The sequence below is a fragment of the Podarcis bocagei genome, assembly GCF_964188305.1.
Source record: "Podarcis bocagei genome assembly, chromosome: 17".
Classification (NCBI taxonomy): domain Eukaryota; kingdom Metazoa; phylum Chordata; class Lepidosauria; order Squamata; family Lacertidae; genus Podarcis; species Podarcis bocagei.
In genome coordinates, this window is record NC_138143.1 from 33,646,145 (window position 1) to 33,666,657 (window position 20,513).

A 20,513-nucleotide genomic window follows, 5' to 3' on the forward strand; every position below is an offset into this window, starting at 1 on the left:
TAACTTAAAATATACAGTACAGTACAGCTAATTTGCACTGTAACTTCCCACCAGAGGGGCCTCTTCATCACAGTGGCCTTGATCTATCATAAACGTGTTTAAATGCCTCTTTATATCACCTTCCTGTTTGTACTAGAGTATCATTTCCCCCTGCAAGGTCAGACATTATCCAGAGCCAGAGGGTTTGGCAGGCTATTGCCCGGAATGCTCATCTGCATGACAAATTAGTCTATTCTGCCTTTTCTTCTGTTTGCATAGTGCTCAGGCATTTTATTTGTGAGGTATATATGCGTTTATGCCTCATGAATGAGAAAAGAAAAGTCTCAGGTTTTGTTGTGGTTGAGAATTAAGGCTGGGCTGAAATTCCCCCTGCCCATGTTTCTCAAAAACATCGTCATCATCACCCACTCCTGAAAATGGGGGCTGATTTTCTACTGCTTTCTTTGGAGTGGGGTATTTTAAGGGGGTGATGTTGCTGCTTGCTTAACCTTACAAGTTAACTGTCAGTCGGGGGGAAGGGGTGTGGGTGTGTGAATTTAAGCCCCACACTGCCTGCAACAGCATGAGTTGTGTCTTTGCGATAGTCTCCTGGCTATACTTCCCATAATGCTTTAGGAGTGATGTCGCGTCACATTGCATTGCATTGCACAAGCTTCCAGGGCATTTCAGGAAGTGCAACTGATAGGAAGCTGTGGAGTGAGCAGGCTCCTGATGCAAGTCTAGCATAACATAGTCTGAAAACGGAACACCATGAAGCATCCTGGCCACAATGTTTTGTATAACCTGCAGTTTCCAAACTGGGTAGATGCAAGGTAGAACATGTTGCTGTAATATAATCTATTATAATAGAAATAATAATAATAATTCTTGCAGTGCATTGCAGCCTATTGGAGGGCGGTGGTGTAGCTGTTAATTGACTCCCCCTCTGCCTGGTTCCGGTGGTAGAACGCATGGCGGGCAGCAATCTTGGACGGCTTTGGCGCGTAGTGGTTGCGGAGCTTCTCTTGGATCGTGTCCCACAGTGCTGCCTGGACTGCTACAGGCGCAACCAATGCTCGGGCCGTCTCAAACACCTCAGGCCCACAGAGGCTGAGGAATAGGCCCTGCTTACGCTCCTGTGATACTTCCGTCAGCTCGTTGGCTTGGGGGTAGCAGTCGAACCGAGCAAGGTAGGAGTCCCATGATTCAGAGGCTGGGGCAAACAGCGGTAGAGGCACAAGTGAAGTCATGGTTCTGATGCCGGCGTAGAGAGCGATGGATGGAACACAGTGCTCTAGCCAGAACAGTCAGCTCTGAATTGGTTCTGTCCAGTGATTTCGCTCAGTCATTTCGCTCAGTGATTCAGCTCAGCTCAGAGGGTGGCCACATCTGGCTGTGCTCTGATGTCCATCGATCCCATCCTCGTCACCAGTGTTAAGTTGTGGGCGAACATATCAGACGACACAGCGATTCTTCAAACAGCTCTTGTTTATTCACAGGCCAGAACAGAACTGAACTGAAGGGTTCAGCCAGCCTGCTTATATAGAGCTCCACTAGAACGCAAAAGTAACCATTTTCTGTAACTATCCAATCACTGAACATCACTTTCCATCCCTTATCTGCATACGTGGACCTGAGTGAAAACTATCTACAGTATCCCCCTGCTGGCCCAGAGTGAGAACTTTAGTTAATAATAATAATAATAATAATAATAATAATAATAATAATAATAATAATAATAAGCTGCCCATCTGACTTGGTTGCCCCAGCTACTCTGGATGGCTCCCAACAAAATATTAAAACACAATAAAACATCAAACATTAAAAACTTCCCTATACAGGGCTGCCTTCATATATTCTGTCTATTTCCTTGACATCAGATTGGAGGGTCTTCCATAAATGTCATTGTGACCCAATCCATCTTCTCCAGGAGGGGCTCAGTTGGCACACCAGCTGAAGCTAAGCAAAGGCACTTCTGGCCACAGCAGTGGCCTGCACATCCAAAATCAATGTTGTATTCAAAAGCATCCCAAAATTGCAAACCTAATCCCTTCGAGGGTGTGCCACCACATTTAGAGAACATTGTACTCCCAGTTTTGGATCACTTTGTCTACTGACCATCAGGACCTCCACCCTGTCTAGACTGGCGATACCTAACTTTAAAACCGCAGATGCCGTTTCGCAGCAACTGCATGCTTTAAAGCATGTGGGACAAAATACGGACCTGAGGAACCTCACAGACCAGTGTCCAGGGGGCCGAGAATAAGCCCCTCAGCACCACCTAGGAATATTCATTTAAGGATGATGAGAACCACCATAATACAATGCTCCACAGCCCATGTCAACCAAAGGACCCAGGAAGATATTATGGTCATCGGTATTGAATGCAGAACTTCCAAGCGTCCCTATTTTCCATGGATAGTCCCAAATTTACAAATGCTGCCCCAGCTTCTGATCTGATCCCAGAACAACCTGCTTTTCCTTAGAACATCCCTATTTCCATTGGAGAAAAGTTGGAGAGTATGGATTTATGTGACCCCCCAAGCCGGGGTGAGCTCCCGTTGCTCGGTCCCTGCTCCTGCCAACCTAGCAGTTCGAAAGTATGTCAAAGTGCAAGTAAATAAATAGGTACCGCTCCAGCGGGAAGGTAAATGGCTTTTCTGTGCACTGCTCTGGTTCACCAGAAGCGGCTTTGTCATGCTGGCCACATGACCTGGAAGCTGTCTGTGGACAAACGCCGGCTCCCTCGGCCAGTAAAGCGAGATGAGTGCCGCAACCCCAGAGTCATCCGTGACTGAAGCCAAGGAGATAAGTAACTATACAACCTTTGAAGGCAATATAGGGAAGGTTTAAAATGTTTGATTATGTTTTTATATCTGTTTTATATATGTTATATATGTTGGAAGCCCAGAGTGGCTGAGGCAAACCAATCAGAAAGAGTGGGGTATAATAATAATAATAATAATAATAATAATAATAATAATAATAATGATGATGATGATGATGATGATGATGATGGAGTAGGACATCCCTAATTTCTTTGAAGAAACGTCTTTGAAGGGCATGTGACTGCCATTGTTCCAGCAAAACCAGCAGGTACACACTCCCCAAACCTGGCCCAAACTCAAAAGAATTCAAAAGTCTGCCCCAGCCACATAAAAAGAGGGAGTGGGGCCAGTTTTTAATAGCAAAGCGAATAGGAAGGTAAGGAAGGCAGAACCCCAAACAACAGCATATCTCTTCTGCAGTCTGCCCTCCAAAGTGCCATTCTCCTCACTTAAGCTCCTATCCCTCAAAGGTATTCAGGTGAGAGAAAGAACTTGGAAGGAAAGGCTGTGGGAAAGTAAGCAGTGGATTGGGGAAGTTTATGCACCCCTCGCCAACAAATGCTTCTTTGCTGTTAAAATGGTCACACGCACAATTTTGATGTGTTTGGGGCATCTCCATATTTAAACAGATTTTCCATCACGAAGCCTTACCAGACTGGCCCTGCAGCTCACTTGCCCAAATTGCACGCCCTCCAACCGTTCTCCGATGAAAATAAGGACATCCTAAGAGAAAGTGGGACATTCCGGGATCAAATCAGAAACCGGGACGGCTTCTGTTAATCTGGAAAATAGGGACACTTGAAAGGTCAGAAACTGGTTAGCCTCCAGTGGGATAAAATTAAAAAAAAGAAAGGTCTGTGCTGCTTCCCACGTTGGAATTACCAACAATCATGTCACAGCAAGTGAGAAATGAGGGAGGGGGAAAGCAACTTCCAAGACTGCCAAATGTAATAAATCCCTCACAGGCAAGGCCAAAGCAATCTACTTGTCTTGTAAAACAACTGTCGCTGGCCTCTGATAAGGGGATGACAGCAAAACACACTGTGACACTTGTGGAGCCTGGGAGTGTGTGTGTGTGTGTGTGTGTGTGTGTGTGTGTGTGTGTGAGAGAGAGAGAGAGAGAGAGAGAGAGAGAGAGAGAGAGAGAGAGAGAGAGAGAGATTTCAGTTCCAGGGGGGCAGCGGCAATGAGGCTGTTAGGACGTGTGTTGCGAGACTGTGCTGAAACTGTGGTAGCGCAGGGAGCTCTGGCTGGCTCTGAATTTATTGCTTGGCGCATCAGGCACTTTCCCTGCAAAGCTCGTAAAACCAAAAGCTGGCGAAGATTATGCAGCTGAGAAACTGTGGCTGCTGCAGTGAGCCCTGAGGGTGAGGAACACCCAGCAAGGGCCGAGGGAAGCCACCTGCTGGGCACTGAAGCTGGCATGCTCTTTCCTCTGCAGAGTCAAGGGGCAGGTGGGAAGGACAGAGAGACACTTGATAGGGCCTGAATGGATGTCCTGGGCCAGAATATGGAGGGCAGGGGTGGGGGGATATTGCATGAAAAGCGGGGCGCAATCTCTATATTAAAAAGTATGAGTTTTCCTTTCCAGAATTAGACTTTCCCGCAAATCACATTGGCCATCCTGACAGTAGGCACATGAGGGCATAATGTCTCAAGAAGACCGGTGTGAACCAGAGCTTTTCCTCTCATCTTACAACCCCCTTGTCTTACTTAGTTATAAGCGCATCAGAGATTAAGGCTATGTGCAGTGGTACCTCAGGTTAAGAACTTAATTCGTTCTGGAGGTCCGTTCTTAACCTGAAACCGTTCTTAACCTGAGGTACCACTTTATCTAATGGGGCCTCCTGCTGCTGCCGCACGATTTCTGTTCTCACCCTGAAGCAAAGTTCTTAACCCGAGGTACTATTACTGGGTTAGCGGAGTCTGTAACCTGAAGCATCTGTAACCCGAGGTACCACTGTATTGTACATGTTAGCAGCTTAAAATGCAGCGCAGTCCTTCCCTCCCCCCATTTTGTTTAGAGTCTCATTTGCACATTGCTGTACACATTAGAGAGCTGGGTAGTCATTATCTTCACCTGACATGCATGATCTCTTTGGTTTCCCCACCCCCATTAAGCTCTTACATGCGTATGTGCAAATACTGCATCAAATGTACACACCGGACTTAAGTACAGTGGCACCTCGGGTTACAGACGCTTCAGGTTACAGACTCTTCAGGTTGCAGACTCCGCTAACCCAGAAATAGTACCTCAGGATGAGAACAGAAATTGTGCAGCAGCGGCGCGGCAGCAGCGGGAGGCCCCATTAGCTAAAGTGGTGCCTCAGGTTAAGAACAGTTTCAGGTTAAGAACGGACCTCCAGAATGAATTAAGTTCTTAGCCCAAGGTACCACTGTACAAAGTCAACAAGGTTTAATTTTTCTTGTTGGGCTGAAGCTGGTTGAGAGGGGGGGAAGTGCATCAAGCAACAGTATTTCTCAAGAAACTACTTGATCAATATGGATAGTAGCTACTGCTATGTGTACTTAGCTTCAAAAACTAGCAGGGGGAGTGCACTGAATGCAAAGTAAGCTGTAAGGTGCCCACAGACAAACTCTCTGCGTCACCTGTGTCTGCCAACACAGCCAAATGCTCTCGATTGAGGAAGGACAGCTTGGAGCAGTTTAGAGACTCCTTTCACAGTGGCAGGAGACAGGCAAATTCAAACGGATTGTGTTTGTGATTTGCTGTGCGGATAGCAAGATACGGTTCATGAATTGCCTCTTCTTTTCATTAGAGAGCTGTTGAAACTGATCCCTCTTCCAGGAGGCAGCTGTTATTTTAAGGCTGTAGCAACCTCAGAGTCCTGGCACCATTTTTTAAAAGGTACCCTTACGGAGATTCCTGAGACTGAGCACTAGGAGGGGATCTGTCTTCAGGATATGTCCTTTTCTGGAGGGGCTTGTTCCGTTTACAAAACAGACAGAACACCTGCTACCTTCAGATGACTCAAAACCTTAATTAATTACTCTGGGAAACATTTATGGTTTAATTCCATATGCTTTATTTACAAGAGGCAGAGCACCTCCAGACGGTTACTATTTTGCAGGATTCAAGCACAGAGCAGAACTTTAGGTTTGCACACTTAAAATGGATTAACGGAGCTCTTTCATCCTAGCACAGCAAATCTATTTAAAAATGACAACACAGAGACTGTTTGCAGTTTGGAAAGTGACAGTAATGCATTGAAAAGTATGGGATGAATGAACAGCTGATGGGAAGACATGTAAGCACCCCACAAACAAATCAGGGTGAATGCTCATTGTCACAACAGATTAGGCATGATCTAACCTCCATGTAGGGACGCGGGTGGCGCTGTGAGTTAAACCACAGAGCCTAGGACTTGCTGATCAGAAGGTTGGTGGGTCGAATCCCCGCGACGGGGTGAGCTCCCGTTGCTCAGTCCCTGCTCCTGCCAACCTAGCAGTTCGAAAGCATGTCAAAGTGCAAGTAGATAAATAGGTACCGCTCCGGCGGGAAGGTAAATGGCGTTTCCGTGTGCTGCTCTGGTTCGCGAGAAGCGGCTTAGTCATGCTGGCCACATGACCTGGAAGCTGTACACCGGCTCCCTCGGCCTATAAAGCAACCCCAGAGTTGGTCACAACTGGACCTAATGGTCAGGGGTCCCTTTACCTTTTAACCTCCATGTAAGTTTTGTGCATGCAAATCAGGATGACTGTTCAATCAATTAGTCATCTTGAGGGGCCCTAAATGATACTTTGCATGTAGCATTGTTGCATGGGCATAGCTATGATTTTTGTTGGGGGGGGGCTGAACCTCAGTTAGCTATGTGTTTTTATTTATTTAAGGGGGGCAGCTGCCCCTCCCTGCCCCTCCCCCTTTGGCTACACCCATGCATTGCTGCCTGTATTAAGTTAACATCCCTTAGGAAGAAATCACGTTGGAATTGCCAAAATGAAATGAAGAAAACAATCGAACAGGATTTTTCTATGTATTTTAATATGGCACATGAATTCTGGAAGCTGCTACATGTTCCCAAGGTTAACATAAAATATTAATAAAATTCTATGCCATGGAAAGTTGGACTCTGTGGTCTCCATAGGCTATTCAGAACCGAGCAACTATGCATATATGGTCAGCCCAGTTCTCTTAAAGGTAAGGTACTTCTAAGCCCATAGATTTCATTGGGCTAAGGCAACCTTATGTAACCTGATGCCCTCCCAATGTTGGGTAAGGTTGGGTAAGGTTCAGTTAAGGCATGGCTAGCTCTATAGAGGACTGGAGTGCCATTTATGTTTATAGGTCAATGGGTCTGGGCAAAAAGCTGAGAGGCACTGGAGCGTTGCCCTCTTGGGAAAACACCACCCAGACTTCCCTTTCACCTGTCAATGCCCACACACTTTAAACATGCCTTGACAGGCATAAGGACTAGAAAAATAAATATATGATATTCTAAATATACTGAATTTTGCAACTGGTATGGAATATTTCCAATATCAAAGTCATATAAGATAAAGGCCAAATGGGTGTTTAATAAATTATTTTGCATGGATTGTTTTAAGTTGGGGTTGGGTTTTTTTTTTTTTTACCCTTTATATAATTTGTGTCTGGAAATAATCCCATTTTTGTCTCCATTATGAGAACCATTCATATTCACAAAATGTAGTAATTGTGACTCATAAACAGACAAGGTTTTTGCTGGCTTTTGTATTAATTCAGTCCGTGTTCTGGTATTTGTCACATGGACCTCTTTTTCTAACATGCCTCTGGCGTTTCCACCTTTTTTTCTTTTTCATTTCCACCTGATTCCTTTGTCTGCAAACCTCCCCAATCCGTTTTTTCTCACCTCCTCCCAATCCCATCCCCTTTTCCCTGTGGACATCCCAGTATATGCTATTCCTCATACTTTCCCTCAGTATTCTTTTCTTCTCACCCTGACCTCATCCAGTCCACCATTCCAACCCTCCCTTACAAAAAGAACATTTTGCAAATCTGCAGCCTCCCACACAGCCCAGCCCCAGATTATTGCTTCTCAAATAATCTCTCACATATCTTTCTGGCATCCCAGGCAGGCTGTCACATCAAAATATCGAGCCACATTAACTCTCCTCCTCCTCCTCCTCCTCCTCTTTCTCCCCTAATTAACAATCCTGCAATCTTTTCTTTCTCCTCCACATCCAGGATCTCTCTCTCTCTCTCTCCTTTTGCTCTGTATTCCCTCTAATATTATCAGCAGAACACACGTTATTACATCTGCTATTCTGGGCACTGGAAACATATTGCATATAAATTTAGATGTAGCTAGGGTTGACAGGTGTTGGAGTTTGAGCCAAAATCTCAGAATCTTATGGCAAAATCCTATGCATGCCTACTCAGAAGGAAGACCCATTTAGTTCCAGGTAAAGAGATAGGATTACAGAGGTAAACGGCCTCAAAGGAAGGAAATGCATATTATGGGAAGGGTCCAGAAGACAGCAGTTTATTTTTCCATAGGGTTCATTCCTACCTTGGCTCCGATTCCAGAGCATAACCCAGTCAATATTCAGGGCATGTTCTTCCACTTCAGTGTTTTTCTGTCTGCCGGACAAAGAGACTGTGAGGTAGACATCAATACAGGCTTAATCTGTGCTATTTTTCTAGAAAAAGAGGTGCCGGAGTTCACTATGAACCTCTCCCTTGTTCTCTTAGAATGGCAATGGCACCCACCTGGAAAAAAGATAAATCTATTTTGAAAAGACATGGGAAAGTGCCCTGGACGTCAGTTTTAATAAAGCTGACAGGACTGAAACCTTCATAGCTGGAACTAGGGTCTGGGCAACGTGGGCAGAGATTCAGACCTGTGGATTTAGGGAGGTCCAATTCAACCTCCCATGATGGTCTGTGCCTCTCCAGACCTGTGGTGGCTGTGCAATGTACGCATTGCCAACTAAATTGCGGCAGCTAAAAAAGCCAATGCAATTCTGGGCTGCATCAATAGGAGTATAGCATCTAGATCAAGGGAAGTAATAGTGCCACTGTATTCTGCTCTGGTCAGACCTCACCTGGAGTACTGTGTCCAGTTCTGGGCACCACAGTTCAAGAAGGAGACTGACAAACTGGAATGTGTCCAGAGGAGGGCAACCAAAATGGTCAAAGGCCTGGAAACGATGCCTTATGAGGAATGGCTAAGGGAGCTGGGCATGTTTAGCCTGGAGAAGAGGAGGTTAAGGGGTGATATGATAGCCATGTTCAAATATATAAAAGGATGTCACATAGAGGAGGGAGAAAGGTTGTTTTCTGCTGCTCCAGAGAAGCGGACACGGAGCAATGGATCCAAACTACAAGAAAGAAGATTCCACCTAAACATTAGGAAGAACTTCCTGACAGTAAGAGCTGTTCAACAGTGGAATTTGCTGCCAAGGAGTGTGGTGGAGTCTCCTACTTTGGAGGTCTTTAAGCAGAGGCTTGACAACCATATGTCAGGAGTGCTCTGATGGTGTTTCCTGCTTGGCAGGGGGTTGGACTCGATGGCCCTTGTGGTCTCTTCCAACTCTATGATTCTGTGATTCTATGATTCTATTCTAAATATCTGGCACACAGCTCTTTTGAGACAAACAGCTGTGACCCGGGAGGGCATCTCTCATGCAGAGTTGACTCAGGGCTCTTCCGAAACTACACTTGTCCCCATGCCTAGAAAGGTTGAGTCCAAGAAGTTTTCCCCTTGCTCCTGTTTTCTATAAAGTGGTACCTCAGGTTACAGACGCTTCAGGTTAGAGATGCCTCAGGTTACAAACTCCGCTAACCCAGAAATAGCGCCTCGGGTTAAGAACTTTGCTTCAGGATGAGAACAGAAATCACACAATGGCGGCGTGGCGGCAGAGGGAGGCCCTATTAGCTAAAGTGGTACCTCAGGTTAAGAACAGTTTCAGGTTAAGAACGGACCTCCGGAACGAATTAAGTTCTTAACCCGAGGTACCACTGTACATGGATTTGGGTGATCTTTCGTTTGCCACACCACTTTCCCAGGGAAAGCTGTTTGCTGCTGATTCAGAACAAATGTAAGCCCACAGAAAAAAACCGATTGACGTTTGTTCCGATTTAGCAGTGAAGTGACCGGGCAAACGAAAAACCTCCTCAGAGCAAATGCAGGACAAGTGGAAGTGTGGACAAGTCCTCCAAGAGGTGGCCTGGCTGGAGGCTTTTAGTTGTGCAGGCTCCCAGGCCTCCTCAAGAAGGAAGCTGGATTTATCTTCTAACTCACATTGCAGTTAGTTCATGTAGAAACAGCAGAAGACAACACAGCGGCCTCCCTGTTCATGGTGGTGTCAGGACTTCAGGCTGTGTCCCACTACCCAAATCTTAGCAAAAGTAGACACACCAGCAGCAAAACAAGCAACCAATAAAGTGAAAAGGTTTTAAAATAAAATGGTCGATGAGGGGGAAATGTGAGCTGTGCAAACAAAACATATAACTGCATTGGTCTATTCATAATAATCAGGCAATAACAAGTCTGGTGCCTTCTTATACAAAAATACCTCAGTTTTGTGGAAGTTGTAAAGTTTGGACCTCCACTGAGAAAGCCCTGTTCTGTGCACTACTTGATGTAATAATAATAATAATAATAATAATAATAATAATAATAGAAGAAGAAGAAGAATCAGTGCTTTTTTCTTTAAAAAATGTTTAGGGGTACTCTCATTTTCCTACTCCTATTGAAATACTGCCCCTCAATGAGACCAAACTTAGATTCACAAAATGTTTAGGGGTATGCGTACCCCTGCGTCCCCCCAGAAAAAAAGCACTGATAATAATAATGCCTGTTTTCTGCGCCTCAGCCAGATTTCACTGCCATCATCCTCACCATGCTAAACCTCTTCTGCAATGCTAAAAAACTGCCATCTTTCCACCCCAAGCAAACACCTTAGTATCCTTCAGGGAGAGGAATACCTGGGAAATCACAGACCTTTTAATTCTGCAGCTTCTAGATGGGAACAAGAGGCACTTACTAACCCAAATGAGTAGGAAAACAAATAGGTGTGTGTGAGGGGGGAACATAAAATTAATCCTTCCCCCAGCAATAGATAGTGGTAGCATATGAGGTGATAAATCTCCCCTTTGGCAGAACTGTGAGAGAGGCATTGGCACCCAAGGTCAGTGTGTATACTTTCCTCTTCCTCACTGAGCCAGGGGTTGCCAGGGGAAGTCTCAGGGTTTTCACCATAATGCTGAAGCCGATGACCTGAAGGTGGGGAGGAGTAAGAGGCAGGGCACTATATTAGGACAGCCTGAATTTCAGCCTGTGAAACAGGCGAAAGAAAGGAGAATTGGGCTGCAGTGGTAGGTACAGGTATGGCTGCCCGGAAGAAACGTCCACCTCAGGTGAGCTCCACCTCCCACTCCCCTTTCCTTTCAAGGCTCTCCCATTCTTTCATCACATGCACACACGTGTTATTTGAGGACCAATCTCATGTTTCTTGGTCGTATGGAAGGACTTTTAACAGTCATGTGGAGTGAGGTGGCCAGTCATGAAGAGGATTTGCAATGCCAAAAAGAAAAAAAAAAGGGAGGGGGAGGACACAAATATGCGTAACATATGCATATGGAAATGTATATGTATAGACACATGTTTTTGAAATAATTACTACCATTTGAATAGAAATATAATACATCTGATCGCAGTGGGGAAAACGTCAGGCGACTTGTATGCTTGCTCTGATGACTAGAATCTGCCAACTGTCAATGACCTAACGTTAAATAAGTTGGAGTTCTTGTTATTTAATATACCAAGAGAAAAGTCTGTAATCTCTATTTGAGTTTGTAATCCTTGTCAGAATACAGTGGTACCTCGGGTTAAGTACTTAATTCGTTCCAGAGGTCCGTTCTTAACCTGAAACTGTTCTTAACCTGAAGCACCACTTTAGCCAATGGGGCCTCCTGCTGCCGCCGTGCCGCAGGAGCACGATTTCAGTTCTCATCCTGAAGCAAAGTTCTTAACCTGAAGCACTATTTCTGGGTTAGCGGAGTCTGTAACCTGAAGCGTATGTAACCTGAAGTGTATGTAACCTGAGGTACCACTGTACATACCTTTAAATGGATCATTCTTGTTAAAATTGACTATTGATTTGCGAGTAGGGACCACTCCCACTATTGAAACTTACCTTGGCCTGAGTTCTTGGTGTGCTTTTCTCTTGGTATATTTAGCTGTCAATGAGCAACATCAAGTCTCCTGTTTTATGGTTCCTTATCTTCAAACCAGACTTGGATTGGAGAGCCCTCAGACTGAGGACACTTTCAGATAGATGGCTGTCCTCTGAGAGCCCTCTGTAGAGTAAGACACAGGAGACATGCCCAAGGATACCACGTTATTTCCATGTGAGTGGTTGTTGTTAGTGTATTGTTTAGATTTCTTTCCCGTCCTTTGCCATGAAGTCCCGGAGTGGGTTACAACAATTTTTAAAATACAATATTAAAAACAGTTAAAAACAAGCTGCAGTCAAGAGAATAGGTTGGGTCCTAAGATATGCATTTCAGGTGTCAAAGGCAAGGGTGAATTAGACTGATATTGTGAGATCAGTGCTGCTCATGCATAAAAGTATTTTTTCCCTTTCAACATCCACATGACATTAGTGGCACCAATATGCCAGTTAATCGATGTCCCCCATTCATTTTCTGTTTCTGTTTATCAAGAAAATGTTATAAATTGAAACATCCTGATAGATCAATGGCCAGTTTGTGATATCGCAACAATGTGGTCTGCAATCACTCCCATTTTCAGATTTTACCAGTAATTGGAGCACTTTGGGCCACATGCATAAAGTATTTCAGCTTTCTAGGTTATATGGAAGTGTCTTAACTGCTTTAATAGAATTGATACTGAGTTTCATTTCCCAAAAATATCTCAACAACTTTGAGTTTCATTATCCAAAAAAAGCTTCTAGAAATATGGCATATTTCTGCATTTTAGGGGGTTGGACTAGATGATCCTCAGGGTCCCTTCCAACTCTACAATTCTTTGATTCTTTGAAATGCAAATTCTCTCTCTCTCTCTCTCTGTGTGTGTGTGTGTGTGTGTGTGTGTGTGTGTGTGCGTGTGCGTGTGTTAGTGGTGTGCCAAAAGGAGAAGTCTGGTGAACATTTTTGTCCCCTGTGAAAGATGACCTCCCTATTTGGTGATTCCCAGCCCCCATCCCAGTCCTTTGTGAAAAGAGGCAAAACTGTTTGCAAATGTAGCACTTTGTCCAATCATATGCAGCTGACTAGTTGGAACTGAATGTGGAGAAGGAGGCACATTCAGATCCACATCAGAGTGCGCATACAAGTGCATAATGTGATGTAGAGAGATGCACATTCAAATATGAACTAAGTTAGTTCTTGGTATGAGCTTTCGTGTGCATGCACACTTCTTCAGATACCTGAAGAAGTGTGCATGCACACGAAAGCTCATACCAAGAACTAACTTAGTTGGTCTTTAAGGTGCTACTGGAAGGAATTTTTTTATTTTGACTATGGCAGACCAACACGGCTACCTATCTACTACTGAAACATTCAAATATGGTTATTATAATCCATTCACACTGCATTAATTTCAGTGGGATGAGCAATCAGCAACTCATCCTGATCTCTACCCACATTTCAGCCTAGCAAGTCATGCATAACTCACTACATGCAACGAGAGCTGGTTTAGGGTGAAAGTGATGCCGCAAAGGAGGTAATGGAACTGCTGGACCCTGAGCATCACCCCAGTTGCCTGGGCTATAGGGATATGATCTCTCACCTCACACATGCACACTATAAACGATGGCGTTGAGAAGACTTTATTTGCCATCAGTGTAGTCAACACATAGTCAGATCTGTCTGGCTACAGTCATACCTCATGTTACGTCCGCTTCTTGTTACGTTCTTTCGGGTTATGTCTCACGGCGACCCGGAAGTACCAGAAAGGGTTACTTCCGGGTTTCGCCGCTCGCGCTTGCGCAGAAGCACAAAATGACATCATGCATATGTGCAGAAGCGGCGAATCGCAACCCGCACGTGCGCAGATGCGCCGCTGCGGGTTGGGTTCTTTTCATGTTGTGAACGGCCTCCGGAACGGATCCCGTTTGCAGCCAGAGGTACCACTGTATATGGTTCGCTACTGTCATTATATTCCAGATGTGATTGGCTGGGATCATATAGTGAAGAAACCCTTTCAAGTTAAAAAAAAAAAGTAGCATTGAAGAAGCTACAAACAAGTGTGAAAAATATGTGGAGTGAAAGGCAGGGTTTTTTTGTTTTTGTTTTTGGCAGATCTCAGAAACAGCAACATTCATGTCAAAAATTTGGCACGGTATGTGTTAATATTTGAACTGCAGTGCGAATGTTTTTCTGCTGAGAGTATATGGATGGATAGTGTTTGAATCAGACGTATACACAAAGCAAACCTTAGCAGATTACCAACACCTTGAGTATTTAACATATTTTAATTAGTTGGTTCTGTATATTTAAGCCTCATTAGTGTGCAGCTGAAAAGCTGCCTTACTGTATTTTAAAACAGGGAATAGCTGTCAACTTACAGATTTGAAAATAAGGGACCAGCAGCCAAAATAAGGGACCTGCAGCCTCACCTGTTCCAGGCACTCCAGTCTTCCTGTCATCCTGCAGTCTGGTCAAACTCATGCTGGTAGCTTCAAGAACACTGTCCAACCAACTTTGTAACCAGAGGTTCAACTGACTAGAATCTGAATCACATGCACCACAAGGCCTATGCAGCCTCAACTTAAGATGGCTCCCCGGCCTGGCTTTGCACTGCAAAGTTTGCAGCAGCATGTGCAACAAAATGGCGTCCAGCATTCAAAAAACCCCTCAGCTTGCATTAACTAGCCACACACAAGGCATGCAAGCTCCACCCCCCAGTCGTTTTTAGACTTCTTATTGGGTGAGCAACACAGCCAAGCAACGCAGTTGGAGCCTCCCTCCTCCCTGGCTGGCAGGGAGGGAGGGAGAGGAGCTGCTTCCTTTGAAATTTAAGGGACATCATTTAAGGGACATTTAAGGGACATCCATCAATAAGGAACAGCAGTGGGACATGGCGCTGGAATAAGGGACTGTCCCTTCAAACAAGGGACACTTGACAGCTATGATGGGCAGACTTCAGGTTGGCAGGCTCCACTCTCCTTGTGAGACCCACCAACCAGAGCCAGTTACAGAAGGTGTGCACTTGAAATTAAAAGTCTTCCGATCCCAGGAATTTGTTTTGAATACAATGGTACATTGGTTCTCAAACTTAACCCGTTCCGGAAGTCCGTTCTAAAACCAAAGCATTCCAAAACCAAGGCGCACTTTCCCATAGAAAGTAATGCAAAATGTATTAATCCGTTCCAGACTTTTAAAAACAACCCTTAAAACAGCAATTTAACATGAATTTTACTATCTAACGATACCATTAATCCATAAAATGAAAGCAATAAACAATGTACTGCAGTCACACAATCAATCAATCAGTAGCTGAACTGGGTTCCACACAGTCACACACACACAAAAAAGAGCTGCAAAAACAAAAACGCAAAATAAATAGCAAAAAACTCAGCATAACACTCAAAACAGAAGTGTGGCACTCAAATCGGAAGCATAACACTCAAAATGGAGCATGTTCGACTTCCGAAAAAAGTTCGCAAACCGGAACATTTACTTCCAGGTTTGCAGGGTCTGGCTTCCAAGTTGTTTGAGTACCAAGGCATTTGAGAACCAAGGTACCACTGTACTGGTACTGAATGGAGCCCATGTTCCTTCCATGCAAAAAAATCCATAGGTCACCCTAAGTTTTCTTCATTTCAGAGTATTGGGGGGGGGGGCGTATTTTGTTGTTGCTGCTGTTAGCAAACTGGGAAGCAGAAATTATTGTCACTTTAGTGTAAATCAGCTTCTAACCAGCTGTTGGAAGTTTTGCTGTTTATGCATAGGCAGCATCAGAGGGGCAAGTGGGGGGAGGATGAGCAGGAGACAAGTATTCCTGCAGGAAAAATGCCCCAAAATCTTTATCCCTCCACCCCCCCAACATGTGGGGACCAAGTTCACTGGCACAAAAATGTATTTTTCTCCCCCTATGCCCCTGCTACAATTTTTCTCCCCCTGGTGCTGCCACTGTCTTTGTGTCATACTCTCTTTGGGATCAAGAGATAAAAAAGAGGTGCTGAAAATTGCTCATTGGCAGAGGGGTCTTCTTTCCCTGCACACAATTCCTGCTTGGAATATGATCTGGGGGTCTCACACTCACTTCCTCTTTTCTTCCTATTAATTGCCCTTGTAAGAGCTGTCTTGTTTACAGACAGGCCAAGTCATGAGCAGGTTCAAGAGCTGTCAGTGGGCCATCAGTGTGGAAAAAATGTGCCCTTCATTCTTCTCACAGCTAAGCAAATAAGTGAGCGGGTCTCTTCCCAGCTGCCGCAGATAGAAGTGTATGCAATAGAAAACAGAGTGAGAAGGGGGGAAAGTCTGTGTTGGGGAAGCCAGCACTAGACGACAGCACTGGGGTCCGTTGTACCCATAGGGGTACACCTATGGGTTTAAAGAATCAGCAAAGAACATGTTATATACTGAAGTTCTCACCCTGGGCCAGCAGGGGGATACTGTAGATAGTTCAGGTCCACGTATGCAAATAAGGGATCGAAAGTGACGTTCAGTGATTGGATAGTTACAGAAAGTTGTTACAGTTACGTTGTACTGGAGCTCTATATAAGCAGGCTGACTGAACATACAGCTACAGAAATATGAATATTTTAAATAGTTTTATTCATAATAAAGCCCATTTGGGCAAGTATCGGTGGAACAGCTTGCATTTTGCCAATGAGTAGGTCAATGTGAGGTTTCTGCAATAAAACAATATTCCCTCTCCTCCCCCGTGCAGTTTTGTAGGGGTTCTCATGACCCTCCAGAGCAGACTTAGAGGAAGCATGGGGATGCGAGGGCCAGGGGATGGAGAGAAAGCCCTGTTCCTCCTCTAGCTGGAAGCCTTCAGCTGACTTGCACAAGTGCACTGGGGTTTGCTTGTTTTTTAAAAAAATATTCTTTATTGATTTAAAAAATTGCATGTCTATACAAACATTATGTACTATATCTTAACAGGTAGAAAAAAAGGAAATTATATAAAATAGAAAATTGATAAAGCAAGAAAAATAAATAAAGAAGTAACAAAAATAAAAAGTTATTTACATAGTAAAAGTACTCATCGACACAATCTTTCCCATCCTTCTCATTACACTGTTTGATATAAACATTCTTTTTTTACACAGGTTTACATTATATAATATCATTTCTTTCTGCTTTGTAGACATTCCTTTGATCTTTTTCTTTACAAATATCACTCAATTTCTGCTAATATGGAGCTATTTGTACAATAAAGTTTTACATCATTCTTAAATATTATCCATTCTCTAGTTGTTGTCATGACCCTCCAAATCAGGCTTAGAGGAAGCATGGGGATGTGGGGTGGGGTGGGGTGGGAGAAAGCCCTGTTCCTCCTCTAGCTGGAAACCTTGAGCTGACTTGCACAAGTGCACTGGGTTAGTTGAATCCAACCCTATACATTTGAAACACAGAGCTACACTTCCCAGAGTTCCCTGTGAAGAGGGATTGATTGTTGTTACATCATTCTGGAAGCTGTAGTTCTGGGAGGTCCCTAGGGGTCTCCTAGCAACTCTCAGCACCCTTGCCATAGACTACAGCTCCCAGAAATTTTTTTTTGGGGGGGGCAGCCATGACCGGTTCAAGTGGTTATCATTGTGTGAAGGTGGCGTTAGCAAACCCTCCAAGTCCCCCCATTTTCCAGGGACAGTCCCATATTTACAGAAGCCTTCCATGTTTCTGATTTGATCCTGGAACCAGTGGCGTAGCGTGGGTTGTCAGCACCCGGGGCAAGGCAAGTAATTTGCGCCCCCTAACCCGTGGATTTGCGCCCCTAACCCTAACCCCCAGATGTTGCGCCCGGTGCGGCCGCCCCCCCCTGCACCCCCCACGCTACGCCACTGCCTGGAACGTCCCTCTTTTCCTTAGGATGTCCTTATTTTCATTGGAGAAATGTTGGAGGGTATAGAGTTATGCAACCCCTGAGCCAAGGAGATGAAGTAACTATGCAACCTTTAGAACAGGGGTCAGCAAACTTTTTCAGGGGGCCGGTCCACTGTCCCTCAGACATTGTGGGGGGCCTGACTATATTTTTTTTTGGGGGGGATGAACGAATTCCTATGCCCCACAAACAACCCAGAGATGCATTTTAAATAAAAGCACACATTCTACTCGTGTAAAAACACCAGGTAGGCCCCACAAATAACCCAGAGATGCATTTTAAATAAAAGCACACATTCTACTCATGTAAAAACACGCTGATTCCCGGACCGTTCACAGGCTGGATTGAGAAGGGGATTGGCCTGGATGCGGCCCCCGGGCCTTAGTTTGCCTACCCATGCTTTTTTTAGAAGATATTTGAAGGCAACCTTGTATAGGGAAGGTTTTTAATGTTTTATTATGTTTTTACAGATGTTGGAAGTTACCCAGAGTGGCTGGGGGAACCCAATCAGATGGGTGGGGTATGATGATGATGATGATGATAATAATAATAATAATAATAATAATAATAATAATAATAATAATAATAATAGAGTTTCCTTATTTTCATTGGGGAAATGCTGGAGGGTATGCGTTAGTTGTGCTGTTATATGGACATTAAGAGTTGACGTAATGAACTGCCAATACCAATGCATATCCTAGCGTATGAATACGTAAATATGCAGAGGCGAAGACTGGCTACTGTGAGCAGGAGGAGAACTCTGTGTGCTTCCCTCCCATCCTGCCGGCCTTGCATTGCCCGGCTGCTTCTTCCTATCTCCCTCATTGCTGCCTTCTCCTCCCCACCCCCGCTCCTTCAGGGTTCCCTCCTGTCACACACCTGATATTCAATCCAGGCCGAGTTAATGCCTCTTGCTCAGATCAGATGTGGCTTTGGTGGGGGGGTGGGTCATGTGACAGAAGAAGGTTGTTCTAAATATAGTTAAACCCAGCTATCACTACCCCAGACGCCTTTGGGGGCTAGGAAGAGAAGAAAGTGAGAAAGACATAAGGGATAGGGAAGGAGAGGTCGGCAGACAAGGGGCCATGCCTTGGGCCAAACACCTTGTGGGGCTCGGCATTCGTCCTGCTGCACCCGTGTCCCAGCGCAGAAGAAGTCGAGTATAGCGCAATGGAGCATTCAGAGCACAAGGCGGATGACGCCAAGAAGGGCCCAGCGCTGTGGGGCGGTGCCCCCCAGTACGACTACATGCACTATGAAAATTGCACCAGTTATGGGATCCCATCCGAGGCGGGGCACGAGACCGGGGGAACTGGGGACAGCGTGCAGTACCAGGAGAAGGCCCTCAACCATGTGCAGGTAGGGTGGATGGTATGGAATAATCATAGGCGGATGTATGGAATAATAATAGGCGGATGTGTCAGAATGGAGCCCATCACATGCGTGCTGGTCCTGAGGGCAGGCTAAAAATTTTGCTAACAATTTTTTTGCTTAAAATTTGCTGAGCACCAGGTGAACCAGGAGGCATGTACAGTGATACCTCAGGTTAAGTACTTAATTCGTTCCGGAGGTCCGTTCTTAACCTGAAACTGTTCTTAACCTGAAGCTCCACTTTAGCTAATGGGGCCTCCCGCTGCCGCCGCGCCACCGGAGCACGATTTCTGTTCTCATCCTGAAGCAAAGTTCTTAACCTGAAACACTATTTCTGGGTTAGCGGAGTCTGTAACCTGAAGCGTATATAACGTGAAGCGTATGTAACCTGAGGTACCACTGTATGTATGATGTGGGAAAGATGGCTGTCTCGCTGTAATACATTGAATGGAAGTGTTAGTAATTTCTACCACGACGCCCACAGCAATCAAATGGATTCCCTGGAAATGGCGCGGAAGGAAAAGTCCAGACCTGAACATCTGGGCCACAGTTCAATCTTATCTGGTACGGGGACCATTATTATTATTATTATTATTATTATTATTATTATTATTATTATTATTACCCACCTTTCACCAGACTCTTTTTACATACGTATATTCAGTGTCCGAATTTTGGAAAGGTTGTTTATGAACTTGGAAGGTTGTGATGTAGAAGACTTTGGGATTTTGCTCTAACACGGGGTGTGGTTGAAAGAGCCAGTCCTCTATAGTGGTTTTAGGAGCTGGTCAGGGGAACCAGGCCACATTGGAGTTCTTGGTGTGGGAAGTAAGAATCTGGCCTTGCGATGCTAAAATAAAACGTAGTATAAAGTAGTCAATGATGGGGATACTTCTAAGGAGGATATCTAGGTGTTATGCACAGCAAAGATCAGCCTGTTCAGTCCTTTCACCTTTCTATATCAAGTGGATGTATTTTGCTTCTGAGGATCTTGTTAGTGTGTTATTTGTAGCTCAGTCCAACAAGCGCAGAGTGATGCTGTTGACTTACAACAATCCTGCGCGATAGATTAGGCCAGGGGTCGCCAACCAGTTTAGGCCTATTTCACATTTGGATTTTTGAACAAGTGCCATGAGTACCACCTCTTCTGGTCAGTTCTCTCTCCCATCCCAAGGGTCAGCCTCTCACTGCCTTGGAGAAAAAGACTGGAAGAATAGACGTAGACACACAAAGCACACACTATGCTTTTCCGAGGTGCATGGGTAAAATTTGGATCCTGTATAATTTAAATAGAATCCCTTGAGGTTTTTTA

The 20,513-nt window shown here is 44.7% G+C and overlaps 1 protein-coding gene across 5 annotated transcripts in view; it reads left to right on the plus strand.

Annotated features, from left to right (window-relative positions):
- Positions 1 to 20,513, plus strand: part of CLCN1 (chloride voltage-gated channel 1) — a 105,008-nt gene that overhangs the window by 29,822 nt on the left and 54,673 nt on the right. For 3 of the 5 annotated variants that reach the window (XM_081176254.1, XM_081176257.1, XM_081176253.1), the window contains exon 1: positions 18,824 to 19,189. The exons of 1 other annotated variant lie outside the window; for it this stretch is intronic. In XM_081176254.1, the coding sequence (XP_081032380.1) occupies positions 19,001 to 19,189 (189 nt within the window). In that variant the 5' untranslated portion in view covers positions 18,824 to 19,000. Of the gene's footprint in view, positions 1 to 18,823; positions 19,190 to 20,513 lie in introns of those variants that run through there. One more of the 5 variants, XM_081176255.1, reaches the window with a different exon arrangement.